We start from the raw sequence: 21,495 nt of genomic DNA, 5'->3' as shown, positions 1-21,495 counted from the left end.
TTCTCCAGGTGTGCTGAAGTGTCTTCCTCTTAGATGCATCAGTGTAACTAACTTCATCTGGTTGAGTGGTGCTGCAATCAGGACCGAACGTCAACCAAAACAAGGAGTTCACTGTTGGACTTCAGAAAGGGGCTGCTGGGAGATCACATGCCAGTTCTCTTTAGTGGGTCAGAGGTGGAAAGAGTAAGTAGATTCAAACTCCTGGGTGTTAGCATCTCAGATGACCTATCCTGGGCCTAGCATATAGATGCAATGGTGAAGAAGGCACACTACCACCTCTGCTTCCTTAAAAGTTTAAGGAAATTTGGTGTGTCACTGAGTACTTTAACTTTCACAGGTACACTGTTGGAAGTATCCTGAATGGTTGCATCATGGTCTAGTAAGGCATTTCACACACACACAAACATAACAGGCTTCAGAGAGTAGTTAACACAGTCTAGTCCATTACAGGCACAGCTCCCCTCCGCCACCGATGACAGCATCTACAAGATGTACTGCCTCAAGAAGATTGGTATCTATCATCAAGGATCCCCACCATCTTCTCACTGCTACCTTCAAGCAGGACGTACAGAAGCCTGACTTCCCACACCACCAGCTTTAGTAATAGCTTCTTTCCTACAATCATCTGCATGAACCTGCACAACCCTAACTTGAAATGTTCATGGCATTTAAGAACAATCCAGGCATGAGCTTCAAGGTCCAGAACATACAGTACCAGGCTACAGACGAAGAGGTGGGAAGTGAGAGCAGGCTGAACAGTGCTTTTTAACTAGCTTGGAAATGATGAGCTGAATTATTTCTGTCTGCATTCTAAGTTCCCATGCAGCTATGATTGTATGGGCTGGCTGGTGGCGTGGGGCATCAGCACCGGAAGGCTCCTGAGTTCGAATCCAGCTGGCTCCAAAAAACCTGGAGAGGGATGGGCTCTGCCAGGTTTCAGATGCCCAAGACATGCCATTTGATGAGCAATCACCAAAAAGATCGATGCAAAAAGCTTGTCACGACGGCGCCTTAACAACTCTGTCAACAATGATGGCGCGCACACACACACGCACACACGCACACACACACACACACTCACTCACTCCTGTATGAGCTAAGTGCATTTCTTATTTGAATTAGTAAAGAGGCTAACCCTGAATTCTCTACAGGATTCATCAGTGATTATACTAATGGCCCCCAGTTCCAGCCTGATATTGATACAGTAGAGTTAATAACAACTTCTTTGAGGGAAGTGGATAAATATTTGAAAATGTCCCATTTGAATGTAAATGAGATCCAGGCTGGGGCAAATAAGGGGTAATTCCTTCTGAGAGCTTGCGTAGGCCAAAGGAGGCAAATGGTCTCCTGTTCCGTTAAAAAAGGCGAGACTGAGAATTTGCATGAAAGTTGAGAAAGGGCTTTTATCTGCAAGGTGAGGCGATGAGGATGTGAAAATGATGCAGTTGTGATTAAAGCTTGACATTAATGAACAGCAATTGGAGCATATTGAGAGGTGGAAACCTGCTCCAACTGGGCCTCTGATCAGGGGAGGACTGAACCTGTAAAGGCAGGCTGTTGAATCATAACCTTGACAAATTTCTACAGATGCACAGTGGACGACACAACAGGCTTTTAACACCATAAACCAACGAGTTGTCTGTTATGTCTCCCCTCTTGCTGTGAAACAGGGACTCCCCTTTTTCCCTTGTTAGGAAGAGAGACAGAGAAGGGGAGAGAGAGAGAGAGAGAGAGCCTGTGGTATGTCGAATTACCAGGTGAATGAGTAGTCTTTGGGGTACTGCAAGTCGGTGTCTTTATTGATGCTTTGCTGCATGCTTGAGTGCTCGGGGGAGGGCGCTGATGCATTTGTTGCTGTTGGGAGGGGTGGGATCTTTACCTTGCTGCTGCTTGTCTGTGTGGGGGGGAGCTGGGGGGCTTTGGGGTCCTAACATTTAACTGTCATTCATTCTTCGAGGCACGCTTCTGTTTTCGTGGATGTTTGTAAAGAAAAAGAATTTCAGGATGTATATTGTATGCATTTCTCTGACATTAACTGTACCTTTGAAACCTATTGGAGAATATCCTCTGACTATCAAAGCCTGGTATGGAAACACCAATGCCCATGAAGGAAAAAATCCACAAAATCAGCTCAGTTCATCACAGAAAAAGCCCTCCCTACCATGAGTACATCTCTGAGGAGCACCGCAACAAGAAAGCAGCATCCCACCATCCATGCCATGCTCTCTCCTCACTGCTGCCATCCACTTTACTTGCAAAATGGATATGGCCAACTTTGTATGTTTTTGTTCCTTTGCGCTTGCCACCTCCTGAGCCAGAGTGACAAGTTACAAGACATCAGCTTAGCAGGGGCAGGATTCTCCACAGAATCATTCAGGGTGTTGGCAAAACAGCGAGGAGTAACTCACTCACTGTGGTGCAGGTTTCCTTTCTCTTGCCGTCTTCTGTTGATTGCAGATCCTCCTCTGTTGGACTGCATGATTACCCGCTCTTTTCACTCATTGTTTCCTTTGAACGTCTAGAGTAACTAACACGTCTTGAGCTATCCTTCACTCACTACCATACCTTCAGCAGTATCAGCCTTGTTCTCTTTCTCCTCTCAAATGCCTCATAATCAACCTCATATACTTTCCATCCCCATAAAAACTTTCCAGTAATCTTTTGGATGCTTCGAGGCTGATATAACGAGGTGAGGTGAGGTACCCTCGCACGTATGGTTCACACACAATACTGACAGCGTGCAAGGAGCAGAGTGGAACTTGCCAGAGATGACGAGTGGCGCCGATAAGAGAGATGTCTGTCAGCTGCCCTATTCCCATTCCTTGGAGAAGAGTTACTATCATCCATCTTGAATAATTACTGTGTATGTTTAGGACTGCTTCAGAGGACCCACCCTGCCCTCTTATAGAATATTATGATAGATGAACGGAAACCTGTGTCTTATTTTACTGAAATATATATTCTGAAAGAAAGGCTTCAAAAACTGTAGTTGAGTTGCAGAAAAGACAGACAAAATGGCAGAATGGTAATTTTGGTTTGTTTGTTAAGAGCAATTTGCAAACAGTAGTGGGTCTGTTTGCTTCAGGGGGAGAGGGGTGGGGGAAAAAAAAAACGCAGAAGTAATTTTAAATACACCTTAAGCCAGCTAATAACAGTGGCTGCTTTTGCGAACCAACTGCTTTCCTCTGCTGTCAGCTATCGCTCATAGGGGAAAGCGGGAAGAGAACGGAGAGGCACTCAGTCCTAACGGCTCAGGACAAAATAAACAGTGTAAAATCCGCAACTACCACAGAAACAGAATTTAGCCACGGTCCCTGTTTTGCCTTGAGTTTTAGCTCATCGTCGTCGTCCCCCACCCCAACAACATCTGTGCCCTGGAGGGCTTGGCATTCCTGGGCTCAGAATCCACATACATTATCCAGGCATCAGATTGCAATCACAAAGCACCTTAGCCCACCCGGGGTACTGTGATGGCAAACAATTCATTCTGCAGATGTTGGCCAATCGTCTCCACTGACCTGACTCAGTTGATTTAAACAAAGATTAACTGTTTGCGTGGTACCTGGCAGGTGATCAATGACAGCTCAGCTCCATTCCCCCCCCCCGCCCCCCCCCCCCCCGTGCCTTTAAAGGAAGATCTCCTGGGACTGGACAGCAGAGTATTCATGTCAGTCAGACATGAATGAGTAGAGTCAGAGTGAATACGGGTCAATTCTCTAGTTCACGTTGTTGAAGTAAATAGGTGTTATTAGTGTGTTATCTTGTCACAGTGCAGCTTCACCCATTTGATGTCCTGGATCCAGCTGCCGTAACGCATTCTACTTACGGAACAGGTATGTACGGAGGAGTTTTCATCGTTACTTATTTGAAATGAGTGGACTAAGTTAGCAGCAGAATTACTACTGTTGGGTCTCCTTAAACTTGTAAAAGGCTGTGTGCAATTTACTAAAAAAAACTGTAATATCTGAGTGTGCTCTATGAATGTAGAATAGCTTTATAAATTCATTTGGAATAGTTTATCGAATATTATACAGGAAGTAAAAGCAGACTGGGATTGGGATTAAAGTCAGTATCAGGTTTAATACCACTGGCATATGTCATGAAATTTGTTAACTTTACGGCAGTACTGCAATGCTATACATGGTAAATAAATACAGAGAAAAAACTGAATTCATTAAGTATATATATGTCCCTTAAATAGTTAAGATAAGTAGTGCAAAAAAACAGAAATAAAAACAGTAGTGAAGCAATGCTCATTTAGAAATCAGATGAGTGTTTTGATCACAAAAACACTCTGTTTTTGATCACAGAAATCAGATTAGTCGCTGAGTGTGTGTCTTCAGGCCTCTGTAACTCCTTCCTGATGGTAACAGTGTGAAGAGGGTGGTGGGGTCCTATATGGTGGATGTCACCTTCCTAAGGCACCGCTCCTTGAAGAAGTCTTGGATACTACAAAGGCTAGTACCCATGATGGAGCTGATTAATTTTACAAGTTACTGCGTTTTGATCTATGGTATTGCAATTTGTAATTGAGTTTAGTTGGGAATTGGTGGAGAAAAGCACGCAGGAGAAGATCTTGGATAATGGAGAAGTGGAGAACAATACGGGAGGAGGTGAGAGAAGAATGAGGGCAGAAGTTGTAGGAAGTAGGTAACAATGCAGAGGGGGACAGATGAGGTGAGGCGGATGTTAATGAAGAGGGATACCATGTAAGGGCGGAGAGGGTGAAAGGAAGGGAGGGGTGAGAGGTAGGGAGGTGTGCAGAAACAGGAAATCAATAAAGGCAGAAAGTGGGTAGTTATGATGGTCTATGGCTAAGGCAAACTTCAGTTTAATTTTGTGTTCAAAACACAGTTTTAAGCATTTTTAATGCAAATCATTAGAAAAGGAAGTTAAAGACTTGTACACAGAAGGGAGCCGGTTTGTCAACTCCTGTCACCTCATTACTGGACTGCTCTTTTTCCTTCTATGCTTCTTCAGATTTAATTACTGGCTGGTAAGTTATTTCAAAAGCAAGGAAGATCTTCTGTCCTTCATGGACTGCAAATCTCTGTGATCACCTAATTACCTACCACAAAGGTCAGAAAATAATTTTTACTGTGTTTAACCATTGACGAGATGTAAACAGATTCCCTCAGTGGGATCAGCTGAAGAGTGTAAAATGTATCTGGCAAGCAAAGTTATACTGTGAGCTATAAAAGTTTTAGTTGTGAGTCTGTGCATCAGGGGGAAATTATAAAGAATTTCATATTGACCTAATGTATGCGATAGTGTATTGCACTTAAGTGACAAATATCCTCGGGATTTCAAAATAACCTTGACCTACGCTTCCAATTAATATTGAGTCTAAACCAAGCTTGGTTGGTTTAAATCCAGTCAATTCAGACCTGGAGCTATACAAACCACTTTCAATGTGAATGGAGCAGGGCTGTTAATCATTGCATGTTAAACTTTATTATTTGGCATTTGACGCTTGGAATGACTTTCCTCTTTCTGCCACTGTAAGTGCTCATGGGTCGTCTGTAATCCTAAACAACGTTGTTACTGGGAACCCCACTTAACTAGATGAATTCTGAGTCATTTAGTAGAACTTAACATAAGGGACCTTGAACAGAGGATCAAGCTTGAGTAGTTCAGAGATGCGATCTCGGCTCCATCTCCCACTCACACCCTTCATTATTTGTAATAAACCACATCTCAAATTAAATCAGCATTCCTTACAATCACAGCGGTTAAGGAACAGCTGATAAATTATCCCAGACTGTGAGGCTATTGTGGTATCTGTGGCACCAAGGATACCGTCACTCAGTTCACTGAAGGATATAATGAGAAGAGATTTTACACTTAATAGCAAATTACAGGGCAAAAGATGTTAACAAGGCAATTATTTGATGTGGGATAAACTTTATCCTCCGCTTTTTATTAGTGGAGACCAGTCTCTGTACAAGTTTGAAAACAATGTTACTCTGTAAACAAGAGAATATTGTTTTGGGTCTTCCTAAGTGCTCCATGCAGAACTGCAACCTGATTGGGGATATTCAGACAGGAGAGTTCGATCTAGATTTCCCCAGCAAGAAGATGACAAGGAGTCAGGAAAGGAAAGGTAGGTTAGAGATGGGGTGGTTATGACGATGGTTGAGGGAGAAAGAGAGAGTTCACTATCAGGGCAGTAGTAGGGCCCCATATTGACAATGGGATAAGGAGAGGAGAATCTTCTTGGGTGCCTGTTCCTGTGCTATAATCCCTGTGGAACAGTGCATGTGTGTTAATATCTTGAAGTCTATGTCTATCTTTTTGACCAGTTTCCATGAGGCTTGGCAGGAGAAGGCAGCACAGCCCCATTATACCTGCTCCACTTTTCCATATAACCATGTCTGATCTGATCTTGGCTTCAATCTCTTTTTTCCTAGCTGGCCCCTAAATCTTTTGATTCCCCTAAAGTTTGAAAGTCTGCCTATTCCAACCTTGGACAGCTTCAACATTCTGGAGCAGAGAATTCCAAAGATTCATATCTTTTGGGGGAACCGCCCACACTCAGACTTGAGTACCTAGCCCCTAAACTCTCCCAACAGAGAGAAACAACCTTTCAACACCATATCAAATCTTCCTCCCCATCTTCTTTATTTCAATCAGTTCTGTTTCCTAAATTTCATGGACCCTCCATTTAATCTTTCCTTATAAAAACAATCCTTTCACAACCAAAATCATCTCATAAATAGTCTCTGCACTGCCTCCAAGGCAATTAATTGTTGGAAGATCTGATGTATCTTTGATGGCTCCACCATTAATCTTTCTTTTGATTCTTTTGTCCACATTCCTGCCTTCACTATTTGCCCTGATATCGTTTATTATTAACCGTCTTTTCTTCTTTCATCCTATAACAATTTTCTCTCAAAACTCTGGAAAAGAAGTCCACCCAAATTTTTGTTTCCTGCAGTCATTCTCTTTTAATCCCACAGATGAGGAAAGAACTCTTCTTAATTGAGGAGATATCTCCCTTTGTCCCAGTACCCATCCATTTTTTTCCCTATTTATGTCAATTGATAAATCTTCAATCAGTGACCATCTCAATGTATTTATGTATGGAATGGTCTCTCTGCATGACTTTTTACTGTATTTCAAAGCATGTCACAATAATAAACCAATACTAATATTGTTCTTCCATTGTTTTTGTGAAATTTCAAATCCCTACCACCATAACTCTTCCATTTCCTTGTCTTGTTGTCTGCTAAAGTCAACACACTTCAAATTATCCAGACCTTTAATTCTTCACTGGACTCTTCATTTTCTGGTTGCTGCGGGGACATTGCTTTACCACTAATTAGTATTTCTACAGAACCTTTAACATATTAAAATATCCAGAGGAATTTCATAGATGTGATAACCAAAATTTGATACGAGCTACATTATGAGCTGTTCGGGCGGGGACTAGTCAAAGAGGCAGGCTTTCTGGAGAAGAGAAATATTCCCAGGGAAGAAGAAAGCATTAATGTGGGTTGAGGACTGACTTCTAGATGTTAAGCCTTGATAGCTGAAAGTATGACTTCAGGATAGGAACAAAGTTAATTGGAAAATGCAACAGAGAACCAGGAGGAAAGCAGAGGTCTGGGATTGTTACGTGCTGAATGAAGGCTTTTGCTGAGGAGATCCAAGTATTTGGAGATAATTGCTCTTTCACAGTTAGTGTTATGTCTTGTCATGTGTCATGTCATGACACTCTGGAAGGGTCAGAAAAGAGGATTAATTCTCTATTACCACCAGGCTTTGTTACTTGACTAATCTTTATCTCTGAAGTAAAGAGACCAAAGTGAAAGTGTTGTGCACAAGACACAATGAAAATTTAGTACTTGAGTGATACTGATCTTAAACTAGTTATCTCTTTGATACTAATAGAACATAGAACATTAACAAAGAAAATCTACAGCATATTACAGGCTCTTTGGCCCACAATGTTGTGTCAACTATGCAATCTACTCTAGATGCTGCCTAGAATTTCCCTATCACATAGCCTTCTACTTTACTAAGCCCATGTATGTATATAAGAGTCTCTTATCAGACGCCTCTACCACCTTCGCTGGCAGTGCATTCCACGCACCCACCACTGAAAAAACCACCTCTGACATCCCCTTGTACCTACTTCCAAGCACCTCAAAGCTATGCCCCTTGTGTTAACCATTTCAGCCCTGGGGAAAAAGCCTCTGGCTATCCACATGGTCAATGCCTCTTATCATCATATATATCTATATCAGGTCACCTCTCATCCTCCGTTGCTCCAAGGAGAATAGTTTCAAAGATGTAAGCATAAACCATAAATACCAGAAGAGATGCTTTATCTGGAAATGTGGGTTTTTTGAAGGACTATTGACTGCAAACTTTGTATCAAGATTTCAGTCTGCAAATGGAATGTGTTTAAAATGTAGCCCATGACCCCTACTGAAAACTCTACTCTGTCCCATGGCTGTCAGCACCTAGGTGACTCCAAAATATCCTCGTATGTGTGGCAGAATAAAAATCCTAGATTAAGTGAAAAATATTTACAGAAGCCGAAGAAGGAAGGCGGTCTGGCTTTGCCAAACCTAAGATTTTACTACTGGGCAGTTAATTTTTGATATTTAATATTTTGGACACAAGAATCGATTATAGTACCTTGCCCACAATGGGTAAATTTGGAGTAAATCTGTACAAGACATTTCATTGTTTTCTATTTTAGAATCTTCGCTTCCTTTTACTTTACCTAAATTGAATAAACAAATAACTAATCCTATAGTTAAACATATATTATGAATATGGTTTCAATTTCGTAAATTCTTCGGCTTGAATAAGTTTACCTTATCAAGCCCTATTATATCTAACATTTTTTTCAGCTCTCTTTTATGGACCAAGCCTTTGTGTTATGGAAAACAAAAGGTATAACATGTTTTCGTAATCTATTTTTAGATAACAGTTTTATGCCCTTTGAACAGCTGTCCAATAAATATAATTTGCCTAAAATTCATTTTTTTAGATACTTGCAAGTTAGAAATTTCTTGAATAATATGTTACAGTTTTTTCCAAAATTATGTCCTATGGATATTACGGAAAAAAATCTTAGCTCTGAATCCTTGCCAGAAGGGTTTAGTAGCCATCTTTATAATATGTTCATGAAAATACAGCCAGGAGTATCAGAAAAAATTAAGAAGGAATGGGAAAAAGAACTTCACTGTCTTATACCCACAGAGCAGTGGGAGAAAATTTTACAATTAGTTAATTCTTCTTCTATTTGTGCTAAACATGCCCTACCACAATTTAAGGTCGTACATAGGGCTCACATGTCCAAGGGCAAACTCACTCGATTTTATTCTCATGTTAATCCAACCTGTGTCAGATGTCATTCTGAAGTCACTTCGTTGACCCACATGTTTTGGTCTTGCCCCGTTTGCAAAATTATTGGAAAGATATTTTCGGTATTATTTCAACAGTTCTGAACATCAAATTGCAACCGCATCCTATTACTGCAATTTTCGGTTTACCAATGGTGGATAATAGTCATTTATCCCCCTCAGCTCGGCGGATGATTGCATTTGTTACATTAATGGCTGAAAGATCTATCCTATTGAACTGGAAAGAAATTAATCCTCCAACTATATTTCAATGGTTTTCTCAAACTATTTCTTGTTTGAGTTTAGAAAAAATTAGAAGTGTTGTCTTCGACCCTTCAGTTAAATTTGAAGAAACTTGGAGACCATTTATTCAACATTTTCATATGATCTAAACTGACTTTTCCTGAACCTTATTCTTATCATCTTTAATTATTTGGATGGAGGTATGGAGTTGTTGATGCTACTGTGTATATTTGATATAATGCAATGGCCCATGTCGGTTAGGTTTATTGTTCTTTTTTTGGGTTTTTTTCTTATTTTCTCCATTTTTTGTTACCACTATGAGTTTGGGAGGTTATTATGTATCGATTATCATCTATTTGTATTTATACCTTAACCTATTAATTATGTACTCTCAAGCTCTTTGTACTCAATGTTTCATTTATGTTTGTTAAAAATCAATAAAAAGATTTAAAAAGAAAGAAAAGAAAGCACCTCGGCACGTACACTTTTTTCTATACATCTCCTAGTTCCAAAGTACTGTATCTTGATCCTACCAATACAACTCAATGTAATTTCTTCCACAACTATTTTAACCTTTGTTGAAAGAAGTCAACCTGACTCCAACCCTTATAAATGCCATTATTTTCAAACAGTGTGAATGGATTTGGATCTTCAGAACAATGCATAATTTATCCAATGTGTCAATTCACTTTCTAATCATGGGCTGTTGTTAATGCAAGGTAGCTTCTTTTACAGAAGCTTAACCGGTGCCATCAGTGCAAACATGGAATCGAATAGAGAGGTGGACAAACAGACAGACATTAAAACAAAGGCAGAAATCAGGAATGTACGTATCTTGAAAGTGCTCTTAGTTGTGTTGTCGTCGTCGTGTCTTGTTGCGGCTGCCATCATCCTGGGAGCTTATTTTGGTGAGTCCGACAACAAATTATTTTCTGAAAACAATTATGAACTCAGTTCATTAATTTCCCTAATCTTGTCTCTTTCAACTGATTTAATGTCTGTGATCCATCTCAAGTTTTGCCTGGATATCCTCATTTCCAGAGATTGTTTCTGGTAGTTAGTTCAGCTGAAGGGCTGAGACCAGGTGTGGGTTGTCAGAGAGTGATCCATCATGGGGACAATCAGAGCACAGTTGGATCTCATCTGACATGTCCTTTCCAGCTGGGGAAAAGCAGGAATTCCTGTAACCTAGGACCCTTCCTCCAACCCAGCAACGAGGACACAGCTGAATGTATTCATAGAACCATAGAACATTACAGCACAGAAACAGGCCTTTTGGCCCTTCTTGGCTGTGCCGAACAATTTTTCTGCCTAGTCCCACTGACCTGCACCTGGCCCTTATCCCTCCATACACCTCTCATTCATGTACCTGTCCAAGTTTTTCTTAAATGTTAAAAGTAAGCTCGCACTTACCACTTAATCTGGCAGCTCATTCCACACTCCCACCACTCTCTGTGTGAAGAAGAGAATGTTCCCATTAAACTTTTCCCCCTTCAATCTTAACCCATGTCCTCTGGTTTTTTTCTCCCCTAGCCTCAGTGGAAAAAGCCTGCTTGCATTCATTCTATCTATACCCATCGTCATTTTATATACCTCTATCAAATCTCACATTCTTCTACACTCCAGGGAATAAAGTCCTAACCTATTCAACCTTTCTCTGTAACTCAGTTTCTCAAATCTTGGCAACATCCTTGTAAACCTTCTCTGCACTCTTTCAACCTTATTAATATTCCTCCTGTAATTTGGTGACCAAAACTGCACACAATACTCCAAATTCGGCCTCACCATTGCCTTATACAACCTCACCATAACACTCCAACTCTTATATTCAATACTTTGATTTATAAAGGTCAATGTACCAAAAGCTCTCTTTACTACCCTATCTACCTGTGATGCCACTTTTAGGAAATGTTGTATCTGTATTCCTAGAAACCTCTGTTCTACTGCACTCCTCAGTGCCCTACCATTTACTGTGTTCTACCTTGGTTTTTCCTTCCAAAGTGCAATACCTCTCACTTGTCTGTATTAAACTCCATCTGCCATTTTTCAGCCCATTTTTCCAGCTGGTCCAGATCCCTCTGCAAGCTTAGAAAACCTTCCTCTGGCTGTCTTGCCTGAGACTGGTACAAAGCAAGGACTGAATGCGGGTTCTTCCTGTTTCGTAGACTGGAAAGCTTGGTGGGCCATCCAGAGAGTAATAAAGTGGTACTTCAGGGGTCACATTTCCAATGCAGCCACTTTATTCATTTTGTTCTCATTAATACAGGGATACGTGGATCTCAAAAAGATCTCCTACCTCAGCAACGCATGATGATGAAAACTTGTAAGTACAAATTATTTTCTTTACATGAATTAAATAGCTCTGCCATGTGTCACAGAATACTTCAATAATGTTTGATTCCTAGAGAATTGAAGGTTTAAGCTTTCCTTTTTCACAAAGTTCCCTGACAATGAGTGTAAGAATTTCAGGTGTGGTGCCAAGGAGCTTGCTGAATTTGTTGAGTAAACATTTAATGTTTACTGGAAGTCCATCTTAATAATGGATTAAAAATCTCTAACATCTAAATATATCCACATTCAAAGCAGTAATTATTAACCATTCGCATTTTTGCCATTTTAAGATTATTGTTTAACCTGTCTTAAGGTTTCTACATCATTCAGGCAGTAACAATTATGCTCAGTCAGTAAGGTGCTCTGTTTAAGTAGGATGCGGTTATCACATTAAATAAATTTAATATGTTTTTTTTTGTTAAACAGTAAAAAATGCAGCTTCTAATGGCTTGGCAGCTTTAAGCATAACCAAAAAAAGATATGCATTCATGTGATGTCTTTCAGGATGTCCAACTTTGCTTTACAGCTTGTTAAATATTTCTGATGTATAATCACTCTTACAAGAAACGTGGCGGTCAATTTGCACATAGCAAGACCCCACAGCTGCAATCCGATAATGGCTTGCTTCATTTGTGTGGAGGAATGAGTGAAAAAGTGGTACTGAAGTTAGTGCTGCTGCACAGCCTCAGCAGCTTCAGTTTGATCCTAATTCCAGGTACTGTTTACGTAGAGTTTTCCCATTCTCCCCATTTCCACAGTTTCCATCCAGGCTGGATTGAGTGTCCAGCTGGCAACTTGGTCTTGTAATAAAACAGACAAAATGCTAAAGAAATGGCAAGGTTGCCATCCAATGTGCCATAAGGGATGGCAAAGAATAATAGGAGAGAGCAGATGGGGCTTCTGTCAGCTGAAAGATGTAATGATCCCTCACGACTGTAGCAGAGAATCAACTTGACTTTTATGTTGTACGTTCTGTGCTTGAGAATTACAAGGTATTTAGAATAATTCCTCTTATATTGTATTCAGTAAAATTGACAGGAAAAAAAGTTCAATGTCTCTCTCCCCCTCCTGAAGAAAATGATGTATCACCGAGGTATCAGTTTGTTGGGGTGAAGTTCCCTGGGTGCTGAAACTCACAGCTGGAGGCTTTTGTTTAAGGAGGACATGTGGGTCACATATTAAACTGCAAACTACAAACTTGATTCAAACTGAGGTTTTGTAAGGTATTGGTCAGAGCGCATTTAAAATTCAAAGTATGTATGTGCAACCGTATAGATAATTGTGATTCACGTTCTTGCAGGCATTTGCAAAAAATAAAGAAATGCAATACAATTTCTGAAAAACTATAAATAACACATCCGAACAAACAACCAATGTGCAAAAGATGACAAATTGTGCAAATAATAATTTAAAAATGTGAATAAATTATACAGAGTTGTAGAGTCCTTGAAAGTGAGCCTGTGGGTGGTGGAGTCACTTCTCGATTGAGGTGAATGAAGTTATCCACACTGGTTCAGGACCCTGATGGTTGTAGGGTAATAACTGTTCCTCAACGTGGTGTTATGGCACCTGAGGCTCCTTTACCTCCAACCTGAAAGTAGTAGCAAGGAGAGAAAATGGCCTGGATGATGGGGATTGTTGATGATAAATGCTGATTTCTTGCAGCAGCACTCCTTGTAGATATGCTCAATGATGGGGAAGGGCTTTGTCTGTAATTGACTGGGCCGTATCCACCACTTTTTTGTAGATATTTGGAACATTTTTAACAATGTTGGGCCCCTTATCTAAGAAAGGATGTGCTGGCATTGGAGAGGGACAAAAGAAGGTTGACAAGAAATATCCTGGTCATGAAAAGGTTAATGTATGAGGAGCATTTGATGGCTCTTGGTGCTGTATCACTAGAGCTTAGGTGAACGTGGGAGATCTTATTGAGTTACCAAGCATTGTACTGCCTTGATAGAGTGGACGTGGAGAGGATAGTGACAGAGTTTTGGGCAAGAGGGTACAGCCTCAGAATAAAAACATGTTCCTTTGTAGCAGAGATAAGGAGGAAGTTCTTTCGCCATAGAGTGGTAGTCTGTGAAATTCACGTTTTTGGAGGGCAAGTCACTGGGTATATTTAGAGCAGTTTGATAGGTAAGGGCACCAAAGGTTATGGGGAGGAGGCAGGAGAACAGGATTGTGAGGGAAAGTAAGAAAGGAGATTTGCTTCAGGTGGTATTGGTTCAGGGCACTGTGTTTGCAGAGGGTCGCTAAAAATAACCTCACCGCACTATGATGCCCCATTAATCTGCCAATGTGCATTAGAAACAAATTAGATTAACACAAAGCTGTGTGTGATGAGGATAAGCAGAGGCGTTTGGGTTGAATCCAGTGAAATTCTGAAGGGACTGCTGCATTCTGTGTGGGCTGTTAATCTGGAGCCTTGACAACTTGTCAATTCTCCCAGGATCCTGCCCACCAGTAATACAATCAAAGAGATAAATTTAAAAAGAAACTGATGCTGCCAAATCTGAAACGAAACCCAAACTGGGAGAGCAAATCAGTAGGTCAGTCAGCATTTCTGGAAACAGTTAATAATTCAGGTGTAAACCCTTTATCAGAACAGGGAAAGTGAAGAACAAGAGTTCAGCTGATAGTTGTTTTGGAATCTGGGTCTGTTCAGAGTTAGTTGTTATATCCGCACATGTAAAAAATTACTATTTAGAAAATAATTGATAAACTATGAAGCATTTGGGGACCACTTGAACAATAAAAAAGCTATAAGATAACAAAATCTTCTGTTTTTCCTACATCTCTCCTCTGTTTTATCTAGAAATGCAATGAGCCTCACCTGACATTCAGATACCCCATGAGATATCTCTCATGTAAATTCATATCCCCCGTTCATGTTCCCTACTTTAATGGTCCATCCCAGGCAACGTCTGAAGACGCAACGTATCTCATAAAATATATCTGTGGTTATGTTTTGTGTTTACTTTGTTACAATAGTTCCATTTAGAAACCTAACTGCTTACTAGTTTAATACAAATCTAGCCCTCCTTTCACAAGCACAAGAAATTCTGTAGATGCTGGAAATCCAGAGAAACGCATACAAAATGCTGGAGGAACTGGTCTACTCCATTCTTATATGTTCTTATGGCATTTGACGTATATATATATAGATATTCTCCATATATTAAATTAAATAAGTAGTACAAAAACAGAGCAAAAATAGTCATGGGTTGGTTCACTGTTTAGAAAGCTGATGGTGGACAGAAAGAAGGTGTTTCTAAAACATTGCATGTATCTTCAGGTTCCATCCTGTACCTCCTCTCTGTTGGCAGTACTAAGAAGAGATCAAGTCCTGGGTAATGGGGTCTTATCCATAACTTCTTGGGTATCAAAGAGTTAATGGTCAAGGACTTTATTATATTCGTCCATACAATTGTGACTTCTTGTAAATTAATTAATAGACGACAACAAATTTGAAAACCTCTGGATGAAGTGCAATAAAGTGATAGAATCCATCACCAACTATTGATTGTGCAATTCTCACCCTCTCCCTAAATAAATCGAAGGGCTCACAATGATAGTGCAAATTATACCCTACAAACTTTGACTCAGGTTGCCTGATGTTTAACACATGCCCACTTCTCAATGTTCATACATCGCTGTAAAATGGACCTTAGCAACTCTCTGTAAGTAAACTTACCTGATTGTCCCTCCATGAAAACTACACACTTCTACAGAAACCCCTCCCCTTCATGCTCCTTCCTAAGAATTCAGCCATAGTAATGACAATCTTTTTTCATTACCTGGCAAAAAAAGCCATAGAAAATAATTATTGCTGAACAACATACAGAACAGAATAACAAACTACATGAAATAGTAATATGACCATATAGCAATACAGAGTACATTCAGAACACAGAAGCCATTGTTATTTAACAGAGAATATCAAATATAGTTAATAATAGTAGTGACAATGAAGTAATGATTATTGTTATATAGTGCACTAAAATGAACAACATAGTGCAGATATAAGGAAAGAAATAATATAAATCAAAATAATATAGCACTGAATAGTGTTAATTAACCTATTAATACCGAATTCATGAAGAGCACTTGAGAGCAGTGCCGCAGGTAAAAATCCATTATATAAAACTCTCAGTCTCTCACTAAAGTACTCCTATATTTCCAGCTTTCTTCAAACACTCTTAATCTGAAGATGTATTCAAGGAACATTTATTATCAAACTGTGTATGTAGTGTACAACCCTGAGGTTTGTCTTCCCCACAGACAGCCACAAAACAAAGAAACACCATGGAAACCATAAAACACCCAACGCACAAAAAAAAAAGACCAAATTGCACAAATGGCAAAGAAAGAGAGCAAATAACACACAGAATATTAAACAACAAACAGCCCAGGAATACACAGCTTAGTACAGTTCAGTCAACTTAGTGCTGTGTCGTTCATTGACTGCAGGCCACAGGGCTAGTCTAACTCGATCAAAATCACACTAAATAGCACTAAGAAAAGGAGTATGTCTCAGTTCATCCATTCTAATCCAATAATAAAATCTTCCTAGTCCATACTTTCCAGTGAATATTTATTGTTTTGCTGTGAAATCCACCATCTCCTCTCCTCCTCATTTCAGAATCAACTTTCATATTTATAAGTTTGTTAACACAGTCTTTTAAATTCAGTGAACCATCTCAGTGTGCTAACTTGGACTCAAAAGAAAATTACTACATTTCTTTATGTTTTAAAAATGTGAAAGGACATCAATCTGAAACACTAATGCTCTTTTCCTGTTTCACACATATTGCATTATCTTCTGATGTTTTCCAATATTTTCTGTTTTTATTTCAGATTTCCAGTTAGTAAGCATTGAATTGTAGTTTCTTGAACATTGTTTCACTGTCTCTGAATCTTTTAATCCTCCTTAGTATATGTTACACGTATGATCTTACATCTCAACACTTCCTTGGCTTTCGATGTCACTATTATATATTGAATTGATGACCTCAATAATGTATCTTATTTTGTTTCTTGTCTTTATGATTGCATAGCTGCATTTCAGAATATGGCGTGTCAGCAAATATTGTCTTGTGATTTGACATCACGTGTAAAATTCTAAGCAATTGGTGTAAATATTAAAAATAATCACTCCCCATCCCAATCACTGTATCCAACAACCTATTTTAAAGTGTCAATGATGTGTAAGAGTGATAAATCGATAACGTGCACCGTTGGCCCAGTATTGCGCTGTTAACACAGTTCTTTTACTTGGCTGAGCAAAATACCGTCCAACTTCCACCTTGCCCTCAAATTTACCTGGTCCATTTCTGATACCTCTCCTGCTTTCTCAATCTCTCTGTCTCTATCTCTGGAGACAGCTTATCCACTGATGTCTATTACAAGCCCACTGACTCTCACAGCTACTTGGACTATACCTCTTCCCATTCTGTTACTTGTAAAAATGACATCCCTTTCTCTCAATTCCTCCATCTCCACCACACCTGCTCTCAGGATGAAGCCTTTCATTCCAGAGTGAAGGAGGTGTCCTCCTTCTTCAAAGAAAGGGGTTTCCTTTCCTCCGCCATCAACACTGCCCTCAATTGCATCTCTTTCATTTCACGTGCGTCTGCCCTCACCCCATCCTCCTGCCACCGCACCAGGGATAGTGTTCCCCTTATTCTCACTTACCACCCCACCAACCAGCACACAATTCTCTGTAACTTCCGCCATCTCCAACAGGATCCCACCACCAAGCACATCTTTCCATTCCCCCCAGATCTGTGCTTTCCTTATTGGACATCCTGGTCCATACATCCCTCCCCACTGATCTCCGTCCTGGCACTTATCCTTGCAAGTGTTCCACCTGCCCCTACACCTCCTCCCTCACTACTATTCAGATCCCAAACAGTCCTTCCAGCTGAGGTGTCACTTCACCTGTGAGCCTATTGGGGTCATCTGATGCTCCCAGAGTGTCCTCTTGTATATTGGTGAGACCCAATATAGATTGGGGGACTGCTTCACTGAGCACCTACAAGAGAAAGCGGGATCTCCCAGTGGCCACCCATTTTAATTCCACTTCCCATTTCCATTCCGACATATCCATCCATGGCATTCTCTACTATCGCAATGAGGAGCAACAAATTATATTCCATCTGGGTAGCCTCCAACCTGATAGCATGAATATTGATTTCTCAAACATCTGGTAATAGCCACCCTTTCCACTCCTTCTCTATTCCCCATCCACTTTTCCCTCTCTCTCTTTATCTCCTTGCCTGCCCACTGCCTCCCTCTGATGCTCCTCCCCCTTTTTCTTTCTTTCATGGTCTTCTGTCCTCTCCTATTAAACTCCCCTTCACCAGTCCTGTCTCTCTTTCACCAATCAACTTCCCAGCTCTTTACTTCACCCCTCCATCCTGTCACATCGTGTATCTTCCTCTCCTCTCCCCACCATCTTACTCTGACTCCTCATAATTCTTTTCTCCAATCCTGCTGAAGGGTTTAGGTCCAAAACGTCGACTGTACTCTTTTCCGTAGATGCTGCCTGGCCTGCTGAGTTCCTCCAGCTTTTTGTGTGGGTTGAGCATAATACAGTTTTCCATGACTAATATTATCTGAAATAGAAACAAGCATAGTTTGTGTAGCTCTCTGTTAGTTGGCAAGTTGTCCAAGGATAATGTAGATATTTGGAGTTCATTATCAGCAAACATTGCTCTGTGCGGGTCTCATTCTATTTTTTTTTTAAATTTAGAGACACAACACTGTAACAGGTCCTCACTGCCCAGCGAACCCATGCCACCCAGTTGTACCCGTGCGATTAATGATCTTACTAACCTGTACGTCTTTGGAATGTAGAAGGAAACTGGGGCATTCACAGGAAGCCCACACACAGGAAGTCCATAAGAAAGAGGAGGAGAATGAGGCCATTTGGCCCATCAAATTTGCTCCGCCATTTGATCATAGCTGATCTATTTTTCCTCTCAGCCCCAATCTCCTGCCTTCCTCCCATATCCCTTCATGCCCTGACCAATCAAGAATCTATCAACCTCTGCCTTAAATATACCCAATGACTTGGCCTCCACAGCTGCCTGTGGCAGAGAATTCTACAGATTCTCCACTCTCTGGCTAAAGAAATTCCTCCTCATCTCTGTTCTAAAAGGATGCCCCTCTATTCTTAGCCTCCCCCACCATCGGAAATATGGGGAAAAAGGTGGGCAATGAATCTGGGTTGCTGGCGCTGCACCAGCGTTACGCTAACTGCTACGCTATTGTGCTGTCCCTGATCACTCCCCATCCCAATCATTGTTCCCATCAACTCTAAAGTGTCACGTTCTACATGTGAGAAGCTAATCAGCATTGGACCATAAAGTGCAGATAACACGGTTCTGTTGTTATGAAATGATACTTCACTTTTCATTTCTCAGAAATAAACTTTCTGCTTGTCTAAAAAGACTTTGAGGTATTGTTCCAATATACATCTTAACGTTTTCAAGTATAAAATACTAACGCACTTTTGTTAAAAAAACAGCAACCTGCGCACATGGGGATTATATCTGCAACAATGGCCAGTGCCTTACCAAGATCAACCCAGAGTGTGACAACGTAATTGATTGCTTGGACCAGTCAGATGAGAAGGAATGCAGTAAGTTTGATGTACTATGCAGACTATGCATCACAGCTGTTTACACCTTGCACAATGTTGATTGATTAATAAGGATTCCTTCTCTGATGAAATACTATTTCTGACTACTGAGTTCCCACTTGCATAATCACCCAACACATCACAGTGGGAAAGGCGAGACCAGCTCTAAGGTGCACAGAAACTGAAATACTTCTCGTTGACTCCTCCAGAATTTTACTGACTGATCCGCGTTGCCTGTAGTTATTTTGTTCCCTCTCAATGCAAGTGTGTTGGAATCCCACCTTTATTTGGAGTCCATCCTCCAACCCCATATCCAAATAAATCATTCTGCTACCAGTTTCACAGACAGCCTCCTGAAAATCAGTTTGCTTAAATTTAATTACAGGCATTCTCCATTTCAGCCCTGGTTGTGAGAAGCTGCACCATGAAATACGACAGCTTACAGCTCAGACAGTTTAACTTCAGATGCCAGATGTGATCTCTGAAGTGAAAAGAGATATCTGGAAGAAAGGCTAGTTCCTTGTCTGGTGTTTCACTATAAGACTTTTTGAGAGGATGAAATCTGAATTGACAAAACTGTATCAGCATACTTAAAGAGACAGTGTATATTTGCTGATTTTTTTAATTCTGGAAGTACATTGAACCAAAGTCCCGAGGCTTCTCCTTCATTATAATGATTTATGTTAATAACAGATATGAAAGACTGGTGCATTAGAATACGACCTTTCTGCATCATTATCAGAGTTATGGGTAAGTGCAGAAATTAGGAAGGAAAAAGAGAGACAGGCCAAAACCCTCATAAACACTAAGTATATCAAGGGTGTGTGCGTGATTACTTTATACTATCAACATTAAATTTTTAAACCTCTAAGCATGCTTCTCTCACAATATTTAGGAAGGAGAGCCCTTGATAAATGATTGTCACAATTTTTTGTTTTTGGAAGTAGAACTCAAGACACTTCCCATGTCAGAAACCTATTCCAATATACATTCGTAATGATACATATACATTCCCCCCCCCCCCCCACACACACACACACACACACACACACACACACACACACACACACTCTTCTTCATCACTGACCCAGGGCCAGGTAGAGCGTAAGTTAGACACAAAGTTAATCTCCCTCTGCATTATACTAAAAGTGGTCCATTTTGGGGTGCTGCATGGATAACTGGACATAAGAAACATTTCTTATCCATTCTTTCAGGGATAGTTTGGAAGCCGTGGTCATGAGTAGGACAGTTCCTAACCTATGATTTGTGCATGATTTTCTGCTTTTAAAGATCAATTAGCTCAGGATACGGACTCCTTATGGAACTATTGACAGCTTAGATGTTTGACTACGCTCATCTTTTGTGCTCACTTTCATAGACTGTGGTACACGCCAACTATCCAACAGAATTGTGGGGGGCGTAGATGCTACTGAGGGTGAGTGGCCCTGGCAAGTCAGCTTGCGTTTTTTTGACATTGAACATGACTGTGGGGCCACACTTGTGTCAGACACCTGGCTGATTTCAGCTGCTCATTGTTTCTACAGGTAAGTCATTCTTTGGTCATCTGGAAAACATTTGGTGATTTAAGAACAGTTAAGAAATTCCAGACCAAGAAACACACACAAAACATCACTCACATGGGTTCTATATTTTAATAGTATGATCAGTAGTTTTATGATTTGTGTTCCTAGTACCTCATTTAGAACATAGAATATAGAACATAGAAATCTACAGCACATTACAGGCCCTTCGGCCCACAATGTTATGCTGGCCATGTAACCTACTCTAAAAACTGCCTAGAACTTTCCTACCACATTGCCCTCTATTTTTGGTAAAGCTTTCAGGAAACAACTATAAGGACTAATGGTTTTGGAGTTAGTCAGTTGTCTAAAAAAAGATGCTGCCAGCCTTGAGCAC

General features: G+C 40.4%; 1 protein-coding gene across 2 annotated transcripts in view; it reads left to right on the top strand.

Annotated features, from left to right (window-relative positions):
• Positions 1-3,650: 3,650 nt before the first annotated feature.
• The window catches only part of tmprss9 (transmembrane serine protease 9), a 44,279-nt gene continuing 26,434 nt past the window's right edge, over positions 3,651-21,495 (top strand). The window contains exons 1-6 of one of the 2 annotated variants that reach the window (XM_059991484.1): positions 3,651-3,833; positions 4,981-5,079; positions 10,338-10,510; positions 11,869-11,925; positions 19,465-19,578; positions 20,957-21,122. In XM_059991484.1, coding sequence (XP_059847467.1) covers positions 10,366-10,510; positions 11,869-11,925; positions 19,465-19,578; positions 20,957-21,122 — 482 coding nt within the window. In that variant the 5' untranslated portion in view covers positions 3,651-3,833; positions 4,981-5,079; positions 10,338-10,365. The remainder of the gene's footprint in view (positions 3,834-4,980; positions 5,080-10,337; positions 10,511-11,868; positions 11,926-19,464; positions 19,579-20,956; positions 21,123-21,495) is intronic. The other variant, XM_059991483.1, reaches the window with a different exon arrangement.

The sequence above is a fragment of the Hypanus sabinus genome, chromosome 16, assembly GCF_030144855.1.
Source record: "Hypanus sabinus isolate sHypSab1 chromosome 16, sHypSab1.hap1, whole genome shotgun sequence".
Classification (NCBI taxonomy): domain Eukaryota; kingdom Metazoa; phylum Chordata; class Chondrichthyes; order Myliobatiformes; family Dasyatidae; genus Hypanus; species Hypanus sabinus.
This window is presented reverse-complemented; position numbering and strand designations above follow the sequence as displayed.